The sequence below is a fragment of the Benincasa hispida genome, chromosome 4 (genome assembly GCF_009727055.1).
Source record: "Benincasa hispida cultivar B227 chromosome 4, ASM972705v1, whole genome shotgun sequence".
Classification (NCBI taxonomy): domain Eukaryota; kingdom Viridiplantae; phylum Streptophyta; class Magnoliopsida; order Cucurbitales; family Cucurbitaceae; genus Benincasa; species Benincasa hispida.
Window position 1 is genome coordinate 35,579,021 of NC_052352.1, and position 21,003 is coordinate 35,600,023.

The 21,003-nt window shown below is 33.5% G+C and overlaps 3 protein-coding genes across 6 annotated transcripts in view; 1 reads left to right on the forward strand and 2 right to left on the reverse strand.

Annotated features, from left to right (window-relative positions):
* Positions 1-4,154: 4,154 nt before the first annotated feature.
* On the forward strand, positions 4,155-6,159 carry LOC120076486. Its single transcript, XM_039030331.1, has 2 exons — positions 4,155-4,418; positions 5,922-6,159. The coding sequence occupies exons 1-2, from the start codon at positions 4,248-4,250 to the stop codon at positions 6,033-6,035; spliced, it is 285 nt and encodes a 94-aa protein (XP_038886259.1). The 5' UTR covers positions 4,155-4,247; the 3' UTR covers positions 6,036-6,159.
* Positions 6,160-7,098: 939 nt separating this feature from the next.
* Positions 7,099-15,397, reverse strand: LOC120076452 (probable rhamnogalacturonate lyase B). 3 transcript variants are annotated; one of them, XM_039030284.1, is made up of 15 exons: positions 13,631-15,397; positions 13,430-13,551; positions 12,713-12,766; positions 12,490-12,609; positions 12,283-12,402; positions 12,021-12,162; positions 11,169-11,339; positions 10,890-11,045; positions 10,170-10,276; positions 9,971-10,061; positions 9,753-9,894; positions 9,237-9,393; positions 8,833-8,949; positions 7,859-7,985; positions 7,099-7,538 (listed from the first exon to the last, which is right to left on the reverse strand). In XM_039030284.1, the coding sequence occupies exons 1-15, from the start codon at positions 13,670-13,672 to the stop codon at positions 7,278-7,280; spliced, it is 1,929 nt and encodes a 642-aa protein (XP_038886212.1). In that variant the 5' UTR covers positions 13,673-15,397; the 3' UTR covers positions 7,099-7,277. The 3 variants fall into 3 exon arrangements, 2 of the variants coding, with proteins under 2 accessions (XP_038886212.1, XP_038886213.1); XR_005481550.1 differs by having other exon boundaries at positions 7,401-7,538; positions 7,859-8,002; XM_039030285.1 differs by lacking the exons at positions 12,713-12,766; positions 13,430-13,551; positions 13,631-15,397 and having other exon boundaries at positions 7,103-7,538; positions 12,283-12,410.
* Positions 15,398-15,537: 140 nt separating this feature from the next.
* LOC120076453 (protein CutA, chloroplastic) overlaps positions 15,538-21,003 on the reverse strand; it is a 10,588-nt gene continuing 5,122 nt past the window's right edge. The window contains exons 3-7 of one of the 2 annotated variants that reach the window (XM_039030288.1): positions 17,223-17,285; positions 16,500-16,531; positions 16,297-16,391; positions 15,843-15,961; positions 15,538-15,671 (exon numbers count right to left, since the gene is read on the reverse strand). In XM_039030288.1, coding sequence (XP_038886216.1) covers positions 15,880-15,961; positions 16,297-16,391; positions 16,500-16,531; positions 17,223-17,285 — 272 coding nt within the window. In that variant the 3' untranslated portion in view covers positions 15,538-15,671; positions 15,843-15,879. Of the gene's footprint in view, positions 15,672-15,716; positions 15,962-16,296; positions 16,392-16,499; positions 16,532-17,222; positions 17,286-21,003 lie in introns of those variants that run through there. The other variant, XM_039030287.1, reaches the window with a different exon arrangement.

Genomic DNA, 21,003 nt, shown 5'->3' on the forward strand with positions numbered 1-21,003 from the left:
AGAAGACTCAGTCATAGTAGAACTATGATTTATGTTCATTAGAAGGATCAGTGGTACTTAAGAAGACAGATATAACTACAGGAGTATAACGATTATTGGCCCAACTGTACTTACGAACGATCTGTGAAGGGTTTTCGCACTACTCATTGGTTAAGATGGACACATAATATATCTGTAGTGAGGAGAGTTCAGCTATCAATCTTTAGTGAAGTGCCTGACAGTTAACGGATGGTGGACCCCGTGACTAAAGTGTTTAGTCAGTTATTCACGTACTATTGGAGCTTCGGATCTACAGGTCCATGAGGTCCCCTTGGTAGTTTGGATTCATGTTGAAGGATCAGTTCTTGGTGTTTATTTGAAATGTTCAAATTGACAAGAGATATTTTGATTATATGTGATATGATGTATGAGATACATCCAGTGGAGGATTGATGTAAATGAGATTTACATTAAGTACCATGGAATAGAAAAAGAACTATGGTTTATAGGTTTCATGAGATGAAATATTAAAACTATAGTTTATAAATATAGTATGATAAGTTGGTTATCATTTATATTTATAATAATATTGATTATTAGATAATTAATACTTTTTCTTTTCAATAACCAAATGTAGTGGGTGGTTATTGATCATGGTAACCGTGAGGTTTTAAAAGGAAATCGGTTTCCTATTTTGAAAATAGAGGTTTTTACAAAAGTTTGAAATTTTTTTTTTTTTGAGTTTTCTCTCCAGTGAAAAGAAACTCACAAAAGTCGTCAAGTAAATATAGATTTACTAAACGACGGTTGGGCTAGGTAAACGATCGTGTAGGTGCTAGCTAAACAATTGTGCAGTGTTTACTAAACGATCGCATAGCTTTGCTAGACAATCGCTGGCCCAAGGTAAATGATCGTTAGAATCGACGGAGCTAAACGATCGCATAGCTTTTGCTAGACGATCGCATAGTTTTATCTAAACGATTGGGCATCGACCTATACGAAAGGTCTTCGATTTCTCCCACTTACCCAGTCGTGTACACGATCTATCTTTCCCCCGTTCGTCTACCTCACACCAAGTCCGAACAAAGCCCACCCTCTGGATTCTCACACCGAGAATACCAAGGTTGCCTTGTTGGTGGTGTCAAACTTAACTTGACACCGTCGAGGTTTTTCGGAGGCCGTTCGTGGTGCTGTAAAGGCCGTTCGCTGTTGCGGAGGAGTTCGTGATCGAGGAGATCATTGAGGACGAGCGCGAAGAGTTCACTATGTTCGTGCGGTGTTACGGTCGTGTAGATCGAGCGCTCGTGATTACAGTTGTTTGATCAGAGTCGTGCATCGGAGTGTGGAGACGCGTCCTCTTATGTGCGTTCAGTTTCCTCTCCATTCTTTATGTTGTTTCATGTTGTAATTTCTCTGTATATTTGCATAACTGCTTGTATTGAAGTCGACTGTAAATGATTTATTGATTCATGATTGTAATTTAGAATAGTCTTGCTTCCACTGCTCACGGAAATCGCGTTCCCGATTTCCTTCACAATTTGCTGTCACTTTGAGGTGAATTTGGTTTGCAAGATTTGTTCTTTAAATAGAAGAAAGATTGTTGAGATTTGGGGTTGGATGGGCTGGTTATTGAAACGGGATTTTTCTTCTAAAAAACCATAGCTCCAAATTCTCTCAAATTCCATTTTCCCTTAAAATTCATCACAATATTGGATCCCACAATCCGTTTTAAGGCTGGAGAATAGCAGGAAAGACTCTAGCAGTAATCCACAAAGTGTTTGTGATAAAAAAAAAAAAAACAACCAGAGGATTGCTTCAATTTCGAGCTACATCAAAGTTTGTTCTTTAAAACACTATTTTATAGTTTTGAACAAGCATGCTTAATCCATAAAATTGATGTAATTAGAGTGCTTTAGATTCTAATTGCTTCCGCTTGCATGTTCTTTCACTCTTTCAAATGGTAAGGTACAAACCATACTAAGTTGGTGTCAAAGGGTTATACCTAGGTTGAGGGAGTGGATTATTAGGAAACTTTCTCACCTGTAGTAGCATGTTGAAAATTATGAATGTTCATCCTATCTTTTCTGTATTATTTCTCTAGTATTTTGAAGTTTTCAAAATTGAATGTCAATGACACAACGTTCACATGCTTCCGCAAGGAACTCCATTCCTTCGCGAACAGGTTGGGTTGGATCGGTCCTGACCCAATTACATCCCTAATATTAACATATACAAAAATAATATTTAAAAGTACAATAAAAGTATAGGGATTTAAACCACATACCAATTGGTCATTAACATGTTCATATGCCAGTTAAACTATACTCATTTTTGCTTGATGTGATTTTTTTATATATATTTTAACAGATAGGTGGAAATATCATCTCTTACTCGACAAACAAATGTCTCTATTTGATATACGCTTTGAAAAATGTTATATTTTTTAGATTCATCTATTAGTATATCTGTTCTTCAATTTTTTGTTTGAAATATATCTCTTAAATAATTGAGATTTTTCCCTTTTATCATAGTGCACTTTGGTTTTAAGTTTCAAAATTTAAAATTTAGAATTATAATAAAAATTTTAAAAACTTTGATAAGTACCGTTTCATTTCGGTCAATAATTATTGTTGATTAAGTGAACTCGAGCATACTTCAACTGACATGAGCTTGTACATTTGTACTATCAACTTCGATAGTGCAGAAGTTCGATTCTCCCACTCTACACATATGTGGTAGGAAATGATGTTAATCAAAATATACATGATACATAATAGTACAAAGCATATGTTGTTGTAAAATAACAATAGAAAATGTATACATCAATTTTAGATTTGGTAGTATTTAGATATATGACTTTTTAAACACATTTTAACCCCTCAAATTTATGACATTAGGCCACGTTTACTCCCATAATAGATCAATAGGAATAAAAAAAGTGGACTCCATTTGATTATTTATGGTGTTGTTTATTTGTGTTCTACATTTGTACTAACACATGAGCCCTATATCCAAATATGTAATGAAGTAATTCAATCTGATTGATAAATAAAGATTACTCAATCTGATTGTGTCTGAAAATTACGTCTTATCATTATCGTTATGATCATAGTTATCATTATGGGTGCTATTATTGTTACTGTTACAACTGATATCGATTTTGAAATTTTTACCGTTATCGTTATCATTACCATTACCGTTACCGCTTGACCCTCAGAAGTAGAGGCAGAGGTAACAGTAACAATAAATTTGAAAAAATTCATAATTTTATATAAATGCAATCAAAATCAATTCAATTACGTTTGCGACTCAAGCTCATTACAATTGATCTATCAATGAAATTTCATTACGACTACACCAATTTTCATTACAGTTTGATAAATGTTGTCTTAGTTTATTGGAAAAGTATCAACTTATACCCTACACTATAGGGTTATATTAAGTAAAATTCAAGGATTAAAATATCGATGATGATAATAACGATATTTCAATTTTATGGATATATCAATAAAATATCAACAAATATTGTATAAATCACAAGATTTATAAAAATTATTTAGATTAATGATTAAGTTGTTTTTACTCTCAAACTAAGTTATGGATACTATTCTTAATATTTTTATTCATATTAGATTAAATAGATGACATTTTTTTAATATTTTTTACGAGCATGTATAAAAGATGTTGGAGATATTCATGATATTTAATATCATCGTCGAATCCTTTGATTTACAAATATATTGAACATACTCATGGATATTTTCATCATGATTAAAACTTTAAACTAATAAACATATAATTTAAACTCTGAACTTTCATAAGTGTATCAATTTACACATTTTTTTCTAAATTTCGTTCAACCAATGTCATGTAAAAACTATAATTTGAATCAATTAATTTCCAAACATATATAGACTTATTCAAATCTCGATTTATAGAATGAATAATTAGTGTATATGCAAGAACGATTTTCAATAAATCTAATTAAATGGTCTAAATTGATTAATTTATAAAAGTTTACGACTATGATAAGTTTCGCACTACGTTTAAATGATTATAATGGTTAGTTTATGATTTAAATTAATATAACAAATAAAAAATTAGTTGATATTTTTATAGTTTGATTAGAAAAACGTGGGCAGGTTGGGAAGTTAGCACGTAGACAAAAACAACAAACGCGTTGGCTTAAGCGCGCCGAATCCCTTCTCATAAAATCCACAACTCCGAAACGCTAATTTTCATATGTGGAAGACATAGTACGATAAGCCATGGACGAGATTAGAGCTTCTTCAACGCCGCCGCAAGACGACGGCGCAGGGACGTTTTCCGGTCGGAAACAAGAAGCGTCGGTGATGGATGGCGTTAAGAAAGGGTGGAGGTTCTTTTGTGCATCTTCTCAAGAGACGCTGCGATATGTCAAAGCCTTTTTCGTTGGTTGGGTTAGTTCTTTTATATTCTTTTGGTTATTTGAACTCTCTGTAGTCTGTACTTGGTTAGTGCCAGTAATTTTAAATATATAATTTTTTTTTATTTAAAGAAGTCTCTGTAATTTTATTAATTCTTAGTTGATTTTTATGGTGAAATAATTATAATAATTTTCATATACAGAAATATAATATATAAATCTGTTTTCAAAATAATAAATAGCAGAAAAAGTAATAAAGACTAAAATTGAATGACTAAAATTCAAAAAAAAAACAAAATCTAATTAAAATGATATTTAAACCTATATAGCTCTATCTCCGTTCACTTATATAAGTCCTCTTCCGAATGATTTTTAATGTAGTGTTTTAATTTTTTTAATTAATTATTTATTTTCACTTAAAAGAATCTCGAAATAATTACAAAAATGAGCCTGAGTGAGAGAAAAGAGAAAGTGAGGAGGAATAAGAGAAGTGATAACGAGAGAGAGAAAAAATGTTTTGGAAAAAGAATCCATACCTTAAAAGGCCTCTTTTGATAAAAAGAATTTAAATTCTGTTTTATGTTTTTGATTGACACACCACACCCTTTCGATTCTGTTTTTGAAAAGTTGTTTTTGATTCTAGGATCTACACGATATAAATTTTAAAAATAATATTTTTATGTTTTAATTGAATCCAAAATTTATAACTTTATCCTAAGACAAAATAATAATTATAAAAAAAAAAATTAAGGTAAAACATTTTCATAAATAAATTAATAATAGTTTATTGTTAATCTAAATTCAATAAGTTTTTTTGTTAAAAAATTATTTAAGTTAGGATCAAAGATAGAAAGGTTTTGCTCTGAGAGAGCCTTTTCAACTTCTTTCTTTTCTCCTTGTATTCAATCAATGCAATAGTAGCTACAATCCTATTTTCTTGTATACACTCGTTGTCCCACGATATGGTTACATAATAATACAAAACAATAAAGAATATATCACTTGGTTTGGTTTGATTGGTGGACAGAAAACAAATTAAAAATAGTGACTCATTTCTATTTTCTTCGTGTCTTTTTCATTTTTATTTTCTTAAATAATAATTTGAATATGCTACCAAACACATATATAAAAACATAAAATACAACCATGTTCTTATTGAATCCTTCGTCTCCAAATTTCTAGATTCTCTGTCAAATAGATCGAGAGTGAAATCCTAATCTAGTGTGTACTTTGTAGTGATTCGGTTGGTTAATTTTACCCCAATAGGACATAAGACATAAGTAAAAGATAAAAAAAAAAAAAAAAAAAATTAAGTTGATGACCCACCTATAAAAGTATGAAAATCTTTTATAATTTATCACGTCAGGGATGATGATACCTATCGTAGTCTAATGCAATTGCATACCTTTGTGAATGATGGGTTATGAATCATATCTGGAAAAAAATAATAATAATGGTTTCTAACTTGCAATTAAGACGTCAATCCAAATAGAGGAAGGAGGTTATAACTTGTAAGAGAGGATGTTTGATTGGGCAGGGAAAGAAGATGACAGCAAAGAGCGAGAAGGAAGCGGCTGAAGCAGACTTAAAGACTGCCAAAATGCAGGTTCAAGCTACCGAGGCCGCAGAGAACACCAAGAGAGGAATATAATTAACAAATCAAAACTAATAATGACAAAAGATCTGAATCCTTTGTGTTTCAGCTTGTAACCATTAGCATATAAATATTTTGGAATGAATAATAATATCCTCTTTTTGGTTTTTGCCTTTCACAACACACGAGACCAAGAAAGATATCCCCAGAGGTTCGTTATTTCTCCTCTGTTTTTCTAAACTATAGTTCAAGCAGTAATCTTTAGAAGTTCGGATTGTGATGAATACAAGTTGAGGTACTAATCAACCCCGTTTGGGTAAATCATAAAAATCATAGTTGTAATTATATCTTTAAACTTTTAATTTTAAAATTTAGTCCTTAAACTTAAATGAGTGTCAAAATTAGGTCAAATTAAAACATTCAAACTTACATAATTGGATAAAGGGTAATATTTATATAAATTTGAGGATTCAATTTTTATAATTTGTGGGTCCAATTGTAAGTTTAAGAGTCTAATTTTATCATTTATAAAAAGTTTAGGAATCCAATTTTTACAAATAAAAGTTCAAGGTATAATTATAATTATAACTACAATCATACTTCAAAAATGGTTTTTACATTTTGTCCTTTGAAATTTTATCTAATTTTTAAAATTGAAAATAAGTTTTGAATACTATTCTTTTAGGAGTATTTGTCTAGAAGTTGAGAAGAGCGGAGTTGTGAAATTCACTCTTTATTTGATCCAAAAGATTGTGAACTCCTCTATTAAAAAACATCAATTTTATATTTTAAAAATTGCATACATCTTAGACTCCAATAAGATACAACTATCTCAACTTTGTAGCTCATGGAGTTTACAACTCAACTCTTTATCCCGAACATTTTCATAGGGGCATTTGTTTCTCAACGTTCACTCAATGTTTACGTCTCTCATGAATTATAATAATTCATGCTTAATTATAATAAAACTATTTGAAAACTCTTTATTATTATCTCTTCTCATTTATAATCTATATTAAAATAATTTGGATCTCAAATACAGATGGTTATAATCTACTGACAATTATAATAACAAATTTAACGTTTCAATAGATAAAAATATGACATTAAATTTATTCTAATTTTTTTTTAAGTAAGATTTAGCATTTAAACTTAGCATATTAATTTTCACTCGTGGGATATTTTATAAATTTTAAAAAACAAGTAGACGAAGAAATTAATTATCGAATATAAAGAAAGTGAAACATAAAAGTGGGTAGGGATTAAGGATATGGAAAGATGTGTGCGTTAGTGGGAATATCATTCCAAAGGATGAGCGGAGGATGGAGGAGGTGGAGGAGCTTCCAGACGAATATAATCATACATAATGGCTTGAAAAGGGCCTGTGCTTCTAGGTTGCGTGAAGAAGATGGTGTTGTCGCCGGTAACCAGCCGGTTGCCCGGAATATCCACGTTGTATACCCAGTGCAGGCCGTGAATGCCGTGTCTCGCGATCGAATTGTCCCTTCCGATCAGTCCACTCGAGAACACTGGCTTTGCCTTGGCCTCATTAACTCCAACCTTCAAAAACTCAAAACTTTCCTCTCATTCTCACTGTTCAATTAATTATTCATCGGTAAATATTGCAGTTCCATAGCAAATTTAAGTTTGATTCTGGGCTTGTAATTATATTTGCATACATCATCAAAAGATAGAAGTTAATGGATGAAGAAAAATTTTGTCTTCTACGGCGATCATGATATAACAGTAGATTTTTTAATCTATATCTTACCATTATTAAGAGAATGCAACATTCTTTAATCTAAATCCAAGGGTAGTCTATATGGCATAGCAACTTGAATAATTTTTTGTGGAAAAGAAAGTGTTAAAATTTGGTATACCTGCAATTCTGCGAGAGAAGCGGAGGCCAATGCGATCCGAAGCTTGTAAGTTGCTTTGTTGTCGACATTGTCTAGCTCGAACTTTACTTGCCATGTTGTTCCCTTATATGTTCCGTTTTCTGTCTTCCTGTAGGTGAACAGAAGCTGTCAACCAAATGGGATACTGTTCATAACTCTCAAAACCAAGTTGTCTAGGAAAAAAAATTACAACCAGCAAATTTTCAATTCATCTAACCCTTTTGATTAACCATTTAGTTTTTTATTTTTGTTTTTTTTTTAAATGAATCTATCTCATCCACATTTTTTACCATGATTTGTATACTTCTTAAGTATAATAATTAAATTATTGACTAAATTCCAAAAACAAAGGTAATTTTTTTAGAATTATTTTTTTTAGTTCTCAAGATTTGGTTTGATTTTTTAATTTATCGGTGAAAAGTAGATAATAAATGAAAAAATTTGAAGATAGAAATAACGTACATAGATTTGATTTTCATAAACAAAAACTAAAAATAAAATGATTTCCAAGCGAAATCTTAATTTTTTGTTCTTTTGTTTTTAGTTTTTTAAAAAATAAGCTTATAAACATCTCTTCACCTCTAAATTTTTTGCTTTGTTATCTACTTCATGCCCATATTTTCAAAACCAAATTGAATTTTGAAAGCTAAAAAAAATAGTTGTAAAATTTGTTTTTCTTTTGTGGAATTTGACTAATAATTCAACTCTTGCTACTTAAGAAAGATACAAACCATGATAAGAAAATGAGACAAAACGGGCTTCTTTTAAAAATCCAAAACAAAAAGACGAAATGGTATCTAGATGAGCTTTCCTAACATCATTTTTTGGATTAAAAAAAGGACAGCTTTTCTCAGTTTAATTATGGAATCAATAGACTTGCAAATCTTTTTTAGTTATCGAACCAAACAAATTTGACATTACTTCTGGATGATCAGAAATCTCAACGAAGCACATACCTGGTGACTTGAGCGAAGAACCAATCCTTAGTGTAGTCACTAATGCCAACGGTGTAAACCAAGTCTGCGTCGGGATACAATTCACTGTATCTTTCCCAGAGACCGTACTGTCGAAACCTGCCAAATCAATTATGACTTAATTAAAGAGATGTTCAAAATCACTTTTTACCACGTTAAAAAACACTTCTATACATTTTTTTTAATCATTCAAGACTTTTGGTATGAAAAACACTTTTAAAAGTGTAAAATCAAACATCAAATTGATTTTAAACTTCATAAAAGCTATTTAAACTATTTCGAAATCACTTGGATATGTTCTAAAAATTCATCAAAACTATTTGATTTGATTAAAGGGATTAATGAAAAACTGCGATGAGATCAAAATATAAAGTAGGTTCATTTACTTATCAGGATGGTTAAGATAGAGCTTATTGACGTAGTTGGGATTTGGATTTGGAACATAGAACTCTGCTGCTGAGCGATCAGGGATTCCTATTTCCCAGATTGTAGCTCCTTGTCTCGGAGGCTCGTATGTTATGTCATCCATGTCTATCTCAATGCCTATATATATTATTGTATATTAACAAAATTAGCTTAGAATTGCAAGTCCAAATTCAGAAAATTTTTACATTGTTTTCTATTAAAATGAGTGATAATAATGAAAATAAATCAAGGATAAAATTTGTAAGATTTATATACGATTTGAGGTCCAATTTCATAAAAGTTAGGGTCTAAATTGATACAACCTACACAAGTGGGTGGTGTGAATAATTTTTTTCCCAAACTTTAAAAAAAAAAAAACATTGAATTGACCTATTAGCATTCCCAAACTAGTAATTCTAATTGATTGTACGTATCTCACTATGTATGACACATATATATAAATCTAATGTCTAAACCACGGGTAAGAAAATTAGAACCTTCTGTAATGCCGATGAGAGCATCGTAACGATAATCTCCAATAAAACCGGGGACCCATGCAAACAGATTGTAGTCGTCGGGCCTTACGCCGTCGATGGAAAATTTTCCACTTTCATCTGCTCTACTCCAAAATTGGTAACCCTAATATTTAAACTGATATCAACCAAAATAATTCTACAAAATTTACTTTTTAAACAAGAAAATTAAATTATTTTACCTTGCTCTCTCGTTGCCATGATCCAACGTCTCCTGGTGGAGCCAGGCCAACAAACGCACCGTTTGCTGGTATCAAGTCTCCACTAACGTAGCTAAATTCAAGTCACGATATTTGAATTAATTAATTCATTTCGGATTAAGTATTGAAATTCACAAAAGTTCCAACATAAATATTTCAATGTTTAGAGGCAATCGTGTACCTATCTCTGACTAATAGTCTACCACTGATACTGCCCCGTTGATTTAACTTTGGAAAATCATCCGAAGCAGGAAAGCTGTAAGGCCAACTTTGGACTTCGATCGTCGCCTTTTCATGGGGAAAAAAATTAGTCTTTGATTGAAAGAGTAACTCAAGTTTTGAGCTAAAATCTATTGATTTGATCTTACTTCATGAACTTTGAGTAGTAATCCGTATCTTATAGGTAGTTAAGGCTAAATCACAATTTTTTTTTAGACAAGTATCTTAATTTTTAAGTATGTATCTATTTGATCCGAAATTTTATAGTATGTCTAATTTGTTCCTAAACTTTTAATTTTGTTTCAATTTAGATACTAAACTATATAAATATTTAATAGGTTTCATGTATTCAATTTCGTAACTAACAAATTCTTGAATTTTAAAATTAAATTTTATGTCTAATGGAGCCTAAATATTTATTTTATTTTCCAAAAATTTAGGATTTATTGAAAATAAAATTAAAAGTTCAAACTACTTGTGTACATTTTTAATTTGAGGGACCTACAATGGATTGAAAGATCAAATAGATACAAACTAAAAATTCTACTAGATGAGCCTATTAAAACAATGAGTGGTGTAGATGTTAAATTAACAAAAGTAAAGTAGGGTAGACAAAACCACCCGTCTTAGGATTTGGAATTATATTTTATCTTTGAATGGAAATGAAGAAAATAAAGGAAACCTGAGCTTTGGCATCTTCCCAGAGTTGAAGTGCGTCGGTGGAATCATAAGTGGAGTTGAGATAGATGAATACAGGGCCAAAAACTTTCTTCCACTCCTCATCGGCTCCAATTTTCGGCACCAAATCCTCTCCTGTGTAATGGGCGCTTATAAAAACCTGATTGGATTATATGTTGTATTGAGTTAAGTCAAGGTCAATATATACTCTGCCTCTATTCTAATGCTATCAAACACTAAAGCCGATATCGAACGATGCCTGAATGAACGAAGGATCACTTACAGCTAGAGTGGTTGGGCCGACGTGTGAAGTAAGGTTCTGTTTAACGGGTCCACCGGATCGAAACTCATTGCTGGGGGTGATTAGCCAGAATCCGACTGCCGGATCGGTGGATATCCATCCATGGACGCCACTATCTTTGTTGTCACATGAGTACTGATACTTGTCATCCACCTTTACAGTCCACAACCATGAAATTAGAAGAATCAGAACTCAATTACGTTAAAATGATTCAGGTTTCCTCCTTCAAAGATGATTAAATTTAAACCCAATTTTTAATTTTTAATTTTTGAAAATTAAGCCACTAAAAACTAATGAGCTAAATTTTGAAGAAAAAAATATTAGGTTTTTGTTTTAAAAAGTTCTTTACATTTGGCTAGGAATTGAAGATGCAATCCATGGTGAGTAAATAGATTTAGTTTTCAGAAATTAAAAGATAGACAAACCATATGGTTACAAATGAGACTCAGCCATTTCATGTTTTATTTTTATTTTTCGGTAGGTGATAATAGTGTTTTGTATGTTTTTATTTTCAAAGAAAAAAGGAAAAAAAAAAACTAATGATTATCCAAATGGAGCCTTATGCATAATTAACACAGTAAGGTATTAAAACGGGGAGTCTTGTGTTCGTAGTAATATAATTTTGTTTTCTATCTAATTAATGTTAATAATCCTTGTTGAGTTTTGTGCTCATTTTTAAGTTAAGGGAAGAGAAGTATATAGTATATAATTAACTTGGGTTTTGCTTTGAGCAGTGATTTAACTGGTCTCCTGTTACTTTTTTTTTTTTTTTTTTTCTTTTCTTTTCTTTTAAACGAAATTAGAGACTTAAATAGACGAGATTCAATAATGGACCTCTCCCAGGAGCTCTGGTTCAATGGGGTCGACGAGCAGGACAGCCTCCGGGTATGCCAGGGCTCGACCTCTCGGCGGAGAGCGATCATCTGGAAGCGGCATGTATCTCTGTCTGTTGTCTGCCATGGCCATATAGTGGAACCTACAAAAGAATATTTATGTCCAGATGATCATGTTCAGAATAACACTAAAAGTCCACAAGAATGAAGAATGCTTTAAAATAAACATTCCAAAAAGGAATATTATATTAAGAATTTGGTACTTGTCCTTTCTGAGTTTGAAGGCGAGTCTGGTTTCACCAAGGTTGAAACCAGGCCATTCTTTCAAGTGTTGGTAAATAGCGTAGGAGTAAAACCCAGACGAACCCCGGAGCATTATAAACCTACATGGCTACAAATCCATTCATCAGAAAGAAGTTTGCAATTTGAACTTTCTTTCTCCAAAGCAGACTGCATGAAGTCAATCTCACCTTTTATCAATCTCTAAAGGCACAAGCTTTCCCTCGAGAGACAGATCCCATGATCTGGTAAAGGAGAGCTCCACTTGGTCTTCATTTTCCACTATGACCTCAAAACCCGTAGACTTTATCCTACAAAACAAATTTACTAGTGTTAACCTAGGAAAGAACTTAGAGGCCAGAACATCGGTAAGAAAACCAACTTGGCGAGAGAAAAAAAACAGAGAATACATACACATCAAACAATCCAGTTGTGGACGCTGATGAGTTCCACACGAGGTCCCAGTACCTGCATGCATAGTGATATTACTACAAAGGCCACGTATATATAATATATAATTTAGACTAAATTACAAAAAGTAATTCCAAATTTTGTCATTTGTTTAAAAAAAAAAATACAGTCCTAATATTTCAAAAGTTGGAATATTACCTTTGACCTTTTTATATTAGAATATTGGACAAAAATTGGAACATGAAACAGTATGACATTGATCTAATATAGAAATTATGACCTGAACACCACACCACACACATTTCAAATTCTAATTTTCATTTAAAATTCTTACAAATTTTTACTCCAAGATAGTTTGTGAGATATAAATGAAAGGTCAAAGATGATATTATAACTTTTAAAAGAAGGAGAATACTTTTAAAACAAATAAAACATCTTGTAGTACTGTTTATATATATATAATTTAGCCTCTAATTCATGCATGGATACAATTAATGAAATCAGAAAACATGTGCCTTATAGAATAATACTTTTCTACACACCCGTTAGTAGGAACTCTTAATGACTTTCTAATGTGACTTATTCTTATTCTTCTAATTTTATTGTATTGATCCAATTAATGTTTTTTAATCACGAAGAATGAGCCAAATTAGAAAGTCAGTCAAAACATCAACTGAATAGTGTATATAGGCAGGCAAGTATTTCCTTCACAATATATACCCTCTGTTAGATTCATCGTTGAGAACTTCGAGCACGTTGTCGACTCCATTATATCGAATTCCAGTCACTATGCCATCTGGGTTTGATAACGTGACTTGGACTATGCCATTATCCATCGTCACCTGCACATTTCTCCGTTTTTACTTTAGAGAGGAGGACAGAGGGAGAGAGAGAGATACAGAGAGGGAAGGAAGGACATACCTGACGTTCTGTAATAAAGAGTTGCACACCCAGAGGCGGCATGTCAACGGCCTTCGACTAACTGTTTGATAGATATGCCAATTCTTTCTCACAGAAGTAATGTCTTATTTCTGGCAGGTTGAGTATAGTTATATAAGTGAGATTAATGTGTTGAGTTTGGGTACAAAGAGATTGCTTTCATCTGAATGTGCAAATTAGGCTGGGTTTTCTTTAGCTTTAAATAAACCAAAAGATCCGAAACCATTAACTTTTGTTTAATCTTTATGGTCTGTTTTGTCTATATCTTTACTTGGTCGCTAAATAGGCGTGCAGTGCAAGATTCGCTATGTAGAGGGAGCTAGTTGTAAGTCAAAAACGAACTCCTATTTCATCCAAGTTTTTCTTTTTACTTTCCGTTCTTGATGTTGTTGGTTATGTTCAGTTTAGTTTAAAGTTACCGTGACATTGAGCTGTCAGGAAATGATATAATTTAAAATATTAAACGAATTTGATAATCCTTTTATTTCCTTTCTACAAGCCTTTGCCCCTCGAATGTTACTTTCAAGAATCCAAGTTTAGAATGCCAATAAATTTCTATATTTGAATTAGGAGTAACAAAAAATAAACAAATCAATCCAAACCAATCTAATGGTTTGGTTTGGTTCTTTAGTATAAAAACGGATATTTTGGTATGTATTTGAAAAAAACCAAAAAATATTGGTTCGGATTGTTTTTTATTAGAAAAACCAATCAAAACCAAACTGATCCAATGGTATATATATACCCTTAAAAATAAACTATTTTTTAATAGTTCAATTATTATGGTATATGTAACTTTGTTGTTTAGGAAAAAAAAAAATCATTTATTATGAAGCTTGTCGCAAAAAATGGAAAATTTTCAATTTATAAAAAAAAAATAGACCTAATCTTAATTTTAAATTAGCAAAAATGACCCTTTCAAAACAAAGTGATAATAAAAATAAGAATTGGAAGAAAAAAATCTAGACCTAAATTGATAATAAGCCAATCCAAATAAAACTAATCCAATGATTTTGTTCTTTGTTGGACATTGGCTTAGATCTCTTCTTTGTAAAATCGATTGGTTTGATTCGATCCTTGGTTGACCTCAAAACTGACCAAACTAAATTGACTATCACCTCTAATTTGAATCATCTAACAGTTATGGATGAACTACTAAAGTAATCATATATCCTGATATTGGCACTTAATTAACCAAAAATGATGAGAATTAGTTAACTGGTGGTCAGAGTAACTAAATTATCAATCAAAATTAGGTATTTCCCTTCGTGGCAGATCTTTGATATCCCCACAGGAAAGAGAAATCAAATGGATTTTGACAGATTAAGAAAAGGGAAGAACACAGAAACCGTGATCGGAAGTAAACACTATTCTCTCTCGTTTGAAAATGGAGAGTTCTATAGGTTTGACGTAAAGGGGTTTGGTAGGATGCCATGAATAACAGATTTTGGAAAAGGGCCCGTCCCAACTCCCGACTCCCAAAAGGACATGGTAACATATCTACAAGGCCCCAAAACTACCAACCATCTACAAAATTTTCTTCTTTTTCCTTTCTAATATTTTCCAGTGTTTTAACTAGGTCAGCCTTTTTTCTAAAAAAAATCAAATTTCATTAAAATTAGTCTCTACTTCTCAGATTGAACATGAACTTGTCTGCGTATATGTGTGTGGGCGCCCACGCACATACACATATATTATATAGAAATAAAATGGCACAAAGATAGCCTAACTTGTAAACTTTGGGTAGATTCTGGTATGATGTTGTGGTAGTCTTTTGAAAAGACAAAAACAGAAACCAACAGATATACAATTCCATACATTTTCGTCTCAAATGTTCACATAAAATTCTTCACCAAGTGGAGCTATTTGCAAGACGATATAGAAAGGCATTTGACCAACAACCGTTTCGTGGAAATCATTATCAAATGTGAAGCAATGAGAAGTTTCGAGGTTGAGATTTCTGACCTCGAACTAAGTCAAACTCCCGTAGTTTTTCCCCACGTATTTTGCCAATGCATATTTGCTGTAAGTTTAAGTAATGAGTCATTGACAAACCCAATGCAGGAGATTGAAGGACAAAAGATATTAATCTGGAAACCAAATTTCAACTCTTATTTACAAGACAACATCAAGTTTATTGAGACATTGCACGTGAGGTGGGAAGGGGGTTCATATATCAAATTAAGTAGAATACTTGATATACTCGAATAAACTTGTTAACGCAGGGAAAGTCAGTCCTTAGTGCTGCTCTTGATCCACTCTAGGTACTCGAGGCTGCCACCATTGATAGGCAAAGCAATAACTTCAGGCACTCTGCGGCAAAAATGGAGGTAAGGATAAAATTTGGCTTTTAAAACATCTTCCTGATTCCCCATTGAACAAACAGATAGCCAAGTCTCATTTGTTAATAGGTTTCTCACTCTTTAAAGATAACAACAAATTTGGTCTAATTTCGATGATAAAAAATAAAGTTCTAGAAACTATCTTAATACTTGGTTTCAAATTTTAGCTAAGATTGGAAAAAGATTCCTGGAAGTACACGAATAAATGAGAAAAAAAGGAAAAAAAGGCGAAAACCAACAAAAATGAAACAAAACAAAACAGAAGACAAAAAGAAGAGACAAAAACAAAGAAAATGTTAGGCTTACTCGTAAGGGTGATTTGCCTTTACATGATCTGTCAATGCTCCCAGAAGTGATTGCCTGGTTTTAATAATCAAAAGTTCCTCAGGGTCTGTCTGGATCTGTGTCAACCAGAAACAGAAAACCTATAGTTCTTTTTGTTCGTAAAGACAAACAAAAAATCACCTACTTGATAACTGTATATCAATTTATGAAAATGAGAACCATACCTCTCCCTTCCACTGGTAAACAGATTCTATACCTGCATTTATAAGGTATTCATTAGAAGTCTGATAATTCGTTCACATTAGCAGTTGCAATAAAATGAAAAGTAATTCAAATTGGCATGGTTTGTCTTGGTTCAATTTGTCTCTTGGTTTCTTATGGAACTCTCTCAGTTTGCTGAAGATTTTTTTTCCTCCCTTTTTAGCCTGTGTTTTTCACTAGTTGTGGTGTCACCTATTTTTGTCTTCTATTTGGAGATCTTGTATTTTAGATCAGTAGTTTCTTTTCATTATATCAATGAAATTTTCGTTTCCATTTCAAAGGAAAGAAAAAAAAAAGAATTCAATGGTTGGAAATTGAAAATAAACAGGGCTGTGGAACATCTTGAAGCATCACTTCTGTTTGTAAAATCATAAGATTTAAAGAGAACGGATCAAAAGACAAGAAATTTTGTTTCCCAACATGACCAAGTAAACTATTTCTAACGAGTTTCTTTCACTAAAAACAGCAATGAAATGTTACAAGGAAAATCCAGTAAGCTTCAATTTAAATTTTTAAATAGCTAGAAGCAAAGCACTTTATTGAAATGCATTGAAAACTTAACGAGAATATCAGGTATTCTGCAAGCATAGATTATAAATATTGTTGACATAATATCTTTTCCAAGCCGTGAGAAATGCATTCTGTCACTTTAAGATGACGACCAGAGGTTGAGAAGGTGCACATACCGGGTACTATGTTAACACAAGCAGCAAGCTTTTCTTTGACAATGCTTTCAGCTAGTTTCTTGCCTGCAGAAATGATGTGAATGAGTGAGAGAAGAAACAAAACATCCACTAAAGAGAAGTAAATCCCATAGTACAAAATCCAACGCTCAGTCTTATGAAACACACTATACTTTAGTTTGGGCAACATCAACCCAATGCTTGCTAGACACTTACAGTGCATTGTTAGATATATCATTTACTTTTTGAAAAATAAATAGATGTACGTGAACACAACAGAAAAAACAAGGTAAGTTAATGCAATTGAAATATAAATCATTGGATTGGACTAGTTCTGTTAGCACAGACCTGGGGGGGTATTTCATGTTTTCAATATTTATGAATGTGAATTTGGTAGCCGGTGTGGCAACAAACTTTAAAAATTGTACCAAAGGTGTTTGATAATATATTTATAAAACATAAAAATAGTTGTAGTCAGTTACCAACAAAATATTATATCAAATCTCAAATTTTACTATGAACATGTTTTATGTCAAAAATTTTGTACAAATATTATTTTACAGTAAGATATAACTTATAGTATATTATGTAATATATAATTTTATTTTAACAGAAATTATGTGAGTTTATACATAAAATACTATATTTATCTAACCCCTCATCTTTTTCAGTATAAATCTGCATGTTAAAACTTCAAGTTTAAATTTGAATTACACTAGCATAAAAATGTTGATTTTAGAATTTACCAATCCAGAAACAATTTGTTAAAAAAAGAACATGACAAACAAATCTTAGTTGAATCCATTTAACTTGAAGAATTTGAAAAGATAAAACATAATCCATATTGAATACCAAATAGGCCTTTACTATCTCGGAACATTAATCATCCAAGTGAGTGTGCTAAGCATTGTTTAACCCAGCAGAAGCCAAAACATGCTACACTTTTTTTTTTTTGATAGGAACACATGCTACATATTCAACAATAGTAAATGTTGAAATTATATTTTAGCCCTAAGGGCGTTTTTGCCTTTTATCAGTCTAGGGTTTCTTATTGTTTGATTATTTATATCTGTCCCTGTAATGTGTACTGTGTATCTGAATTAAAAATAAAAAACTCTTATCGTGATTTTTTCTTCCTGGTCTAGGGTTTTCCATGTAACTCTAGCGTTTTCTTTATTTCCCTAACTTTTTCAAGATGGTATCAGAGCATGGTGATGAGAATGTCGCTAAAATAAAAGAGATTCAATCATCAACTCTAGCAGGGGTGGAACTCCAAGAGAAAATTCTAACAGTGCTGAAATTAAGGCTACCATCGACCAATATCTACGGTCATTACTTGGACCGATTCAGATCCAAACAGCCCTAATCGATCCAGCCGTCACTGCCATCGGAGGACCTCCGCCGCTGCCGTCGACGACTTCAACCACACTACCTCGAGACCCGACCATCTGCCGCTAGTCTAGCCCAGACACGAGCGCCTGCCATCGACGTCTCCTTCGTTCCAGCCACCGATCTTTACCGATCGCAACCCAGACCCTACCGGCGGAGCATTTCCAAGTCAGTCGTCCTCCTATCCTCCGGTTTTTTCCCTTCCGGCATTACCCAGTTCCTCATACCCTCCGAACACGCTCGATCTACCAATCTATCAGAACCCATCCTATCTTCCGAGCCCTCCAAACATGCCCGATATGTCGGTCTACCAGAACCCACCAAATCACTTGAACCAGCCGGTACAGCCCAACCCTTTACAGCAAATACTTGTCTCCCACTATTTGCCCTCTGGTCAGCCGGCTCCTCCAGTTGGTCTTCCCACACCGGCAGAAACGATATCTTTAGGGGTCTATGGGCAGAAACAACATACAACGATTCATAGTGGGACTGTTAGTGTTCAACAACAACTGGCAAATCTTCAGCAGCAAATTTCTGCACTTGGGGCAGCCGTTAGATCTTTGGCCAATCCATCAACAAATTTTCTACCAGATACATACCCAAGGGTTCTGTTATGTTCAGAAACTCCAGTAACTGCTTACCCTACTTTACCTTTCACAAACATTATGTCTGGGTCTGTAGGCAATTCTGCAGGAATTGCTATTGGCAAAAAACTTAATGGACAGAACTACTTTTCTTGGTCACAATCTGTGAGAATGGTTTTCGAGGGGCGGCACAAGTTTAGGTACCTAACAGGGGAAATACCCAAACCAAATCCTGGGGATCCTCAGGAACGTATATGGAAGAGAGAGGATTCCCTCCTCCGCTCAATTTTAATAAACAGTATGGAGCCTCAGATCGGGAAGCCTCTTCTTTACTCAGCTTCGGCTCGGGATATCTGGGAAGCTGTCCAGAAACATTGTTCAAAGAGGCAGAATGTTTCACGTCTTTATACATTGAGAAAACAGGTGCATGAGTGCAAGCAGGGGACACTCGATGTAACATCCTATTTCAATAAATTATCACTATTGTGGCAAGTGATGGATCTATGTCGGGAAATAGTTTGGAATTGCCCAGTTGATGGGGTTCAGTATTCGAAGATTGAGGAGGCTGACCATGTTTATGATTTTCTGGTTGGCTTAAACCCTAAATTTGATGGTGTCCGAAGTCGGATTTTGGGACAGAGATCAAAACCTGTCTCTTATACACATCTAGATGTGTATAAGAGACAGGCCTTAGACTCTGCTGCGTTTAGAGTCAAGTCATCTGGATCAGAGAATGACAAACAGAATGGAAAGATCCCTCCAATTTGTGATCATTGAAAGAAACCATGGCATACCAAAGAACACTGCTGGAAATTACATGGACGACCTCCAAATGGCAAGCGGCGTCCTCCGAACGATAAATCTAAGTCCGGTTGAGTCTTCGCTAGTAAAGCAGTTGATGGTGCCCCTCCAGGGACGAGCCAGGTGGATCCAGGTATAGTCAGAATCGGCAATATTGCACAGTCAGGTACTCCCCATTCCTTTAGTTTCTTTGCTGAGGGAGATGAATCCTGGATCCTTGATTCCGGAGCAATGGACCATCTAATTGGATCATCTGACCAATTTCTCTCCTATTATCCAAGTGTTGGAAATGAGAGACAGATGGGTCATTTGACCCCGTTGCAGGAAAGGGTCACTTATCTCCAATTCAAGGACTGATTTTACATAATGTCTTACATGTGCCAAAAATATCGTATAATTTGCTATCAATCAGTAAGTTAACCAGAGAATTGAACTGCAAAGTTGTGTTCTCACCAGATAATATTTCGTTTCAGGACCTGAGCTCGGGGAAGATGGTTGGCACTGGCCGGCACAATAGGGGGCTCTATTTTCTTTCCGAAGATACTTCTTTTAGGAGTTTATCTAGCACTTGTTTACTGTCTTCTCTTACTATTTCTGAAACTGATTTCTTATTATGGCATTTTCGTCTTGTACATCCAAACTTTCATTATATGAAATATCTATTTCCCCATTTATTTTGAAATGTGAATGTGTCATCTTTGTCGTGTGATGTTTGTATCTGTGCTAAACAACCTAGGGCGTCTTTTACCTTACAACCCTACAAACCTTCCCGACCCTTCCACCTGATACATAATGGCGTTTAGGGCCCTTCGAATGTCACAACGGTATCAGGTAAATGGTGGTTTGTTACCTTCATAAATGATCACACCCGTCTTATATGGGTGTTTCTTCTTACAAACAAGCCTGAAGTGACGACAGTCTTTCAACAGTTTTGACCCACTGTCGAAACCCAGTTCAATACCAAAATCGTCATTCTTCGAAGTGACAATCGGCGTGAATTTGTTAATCAG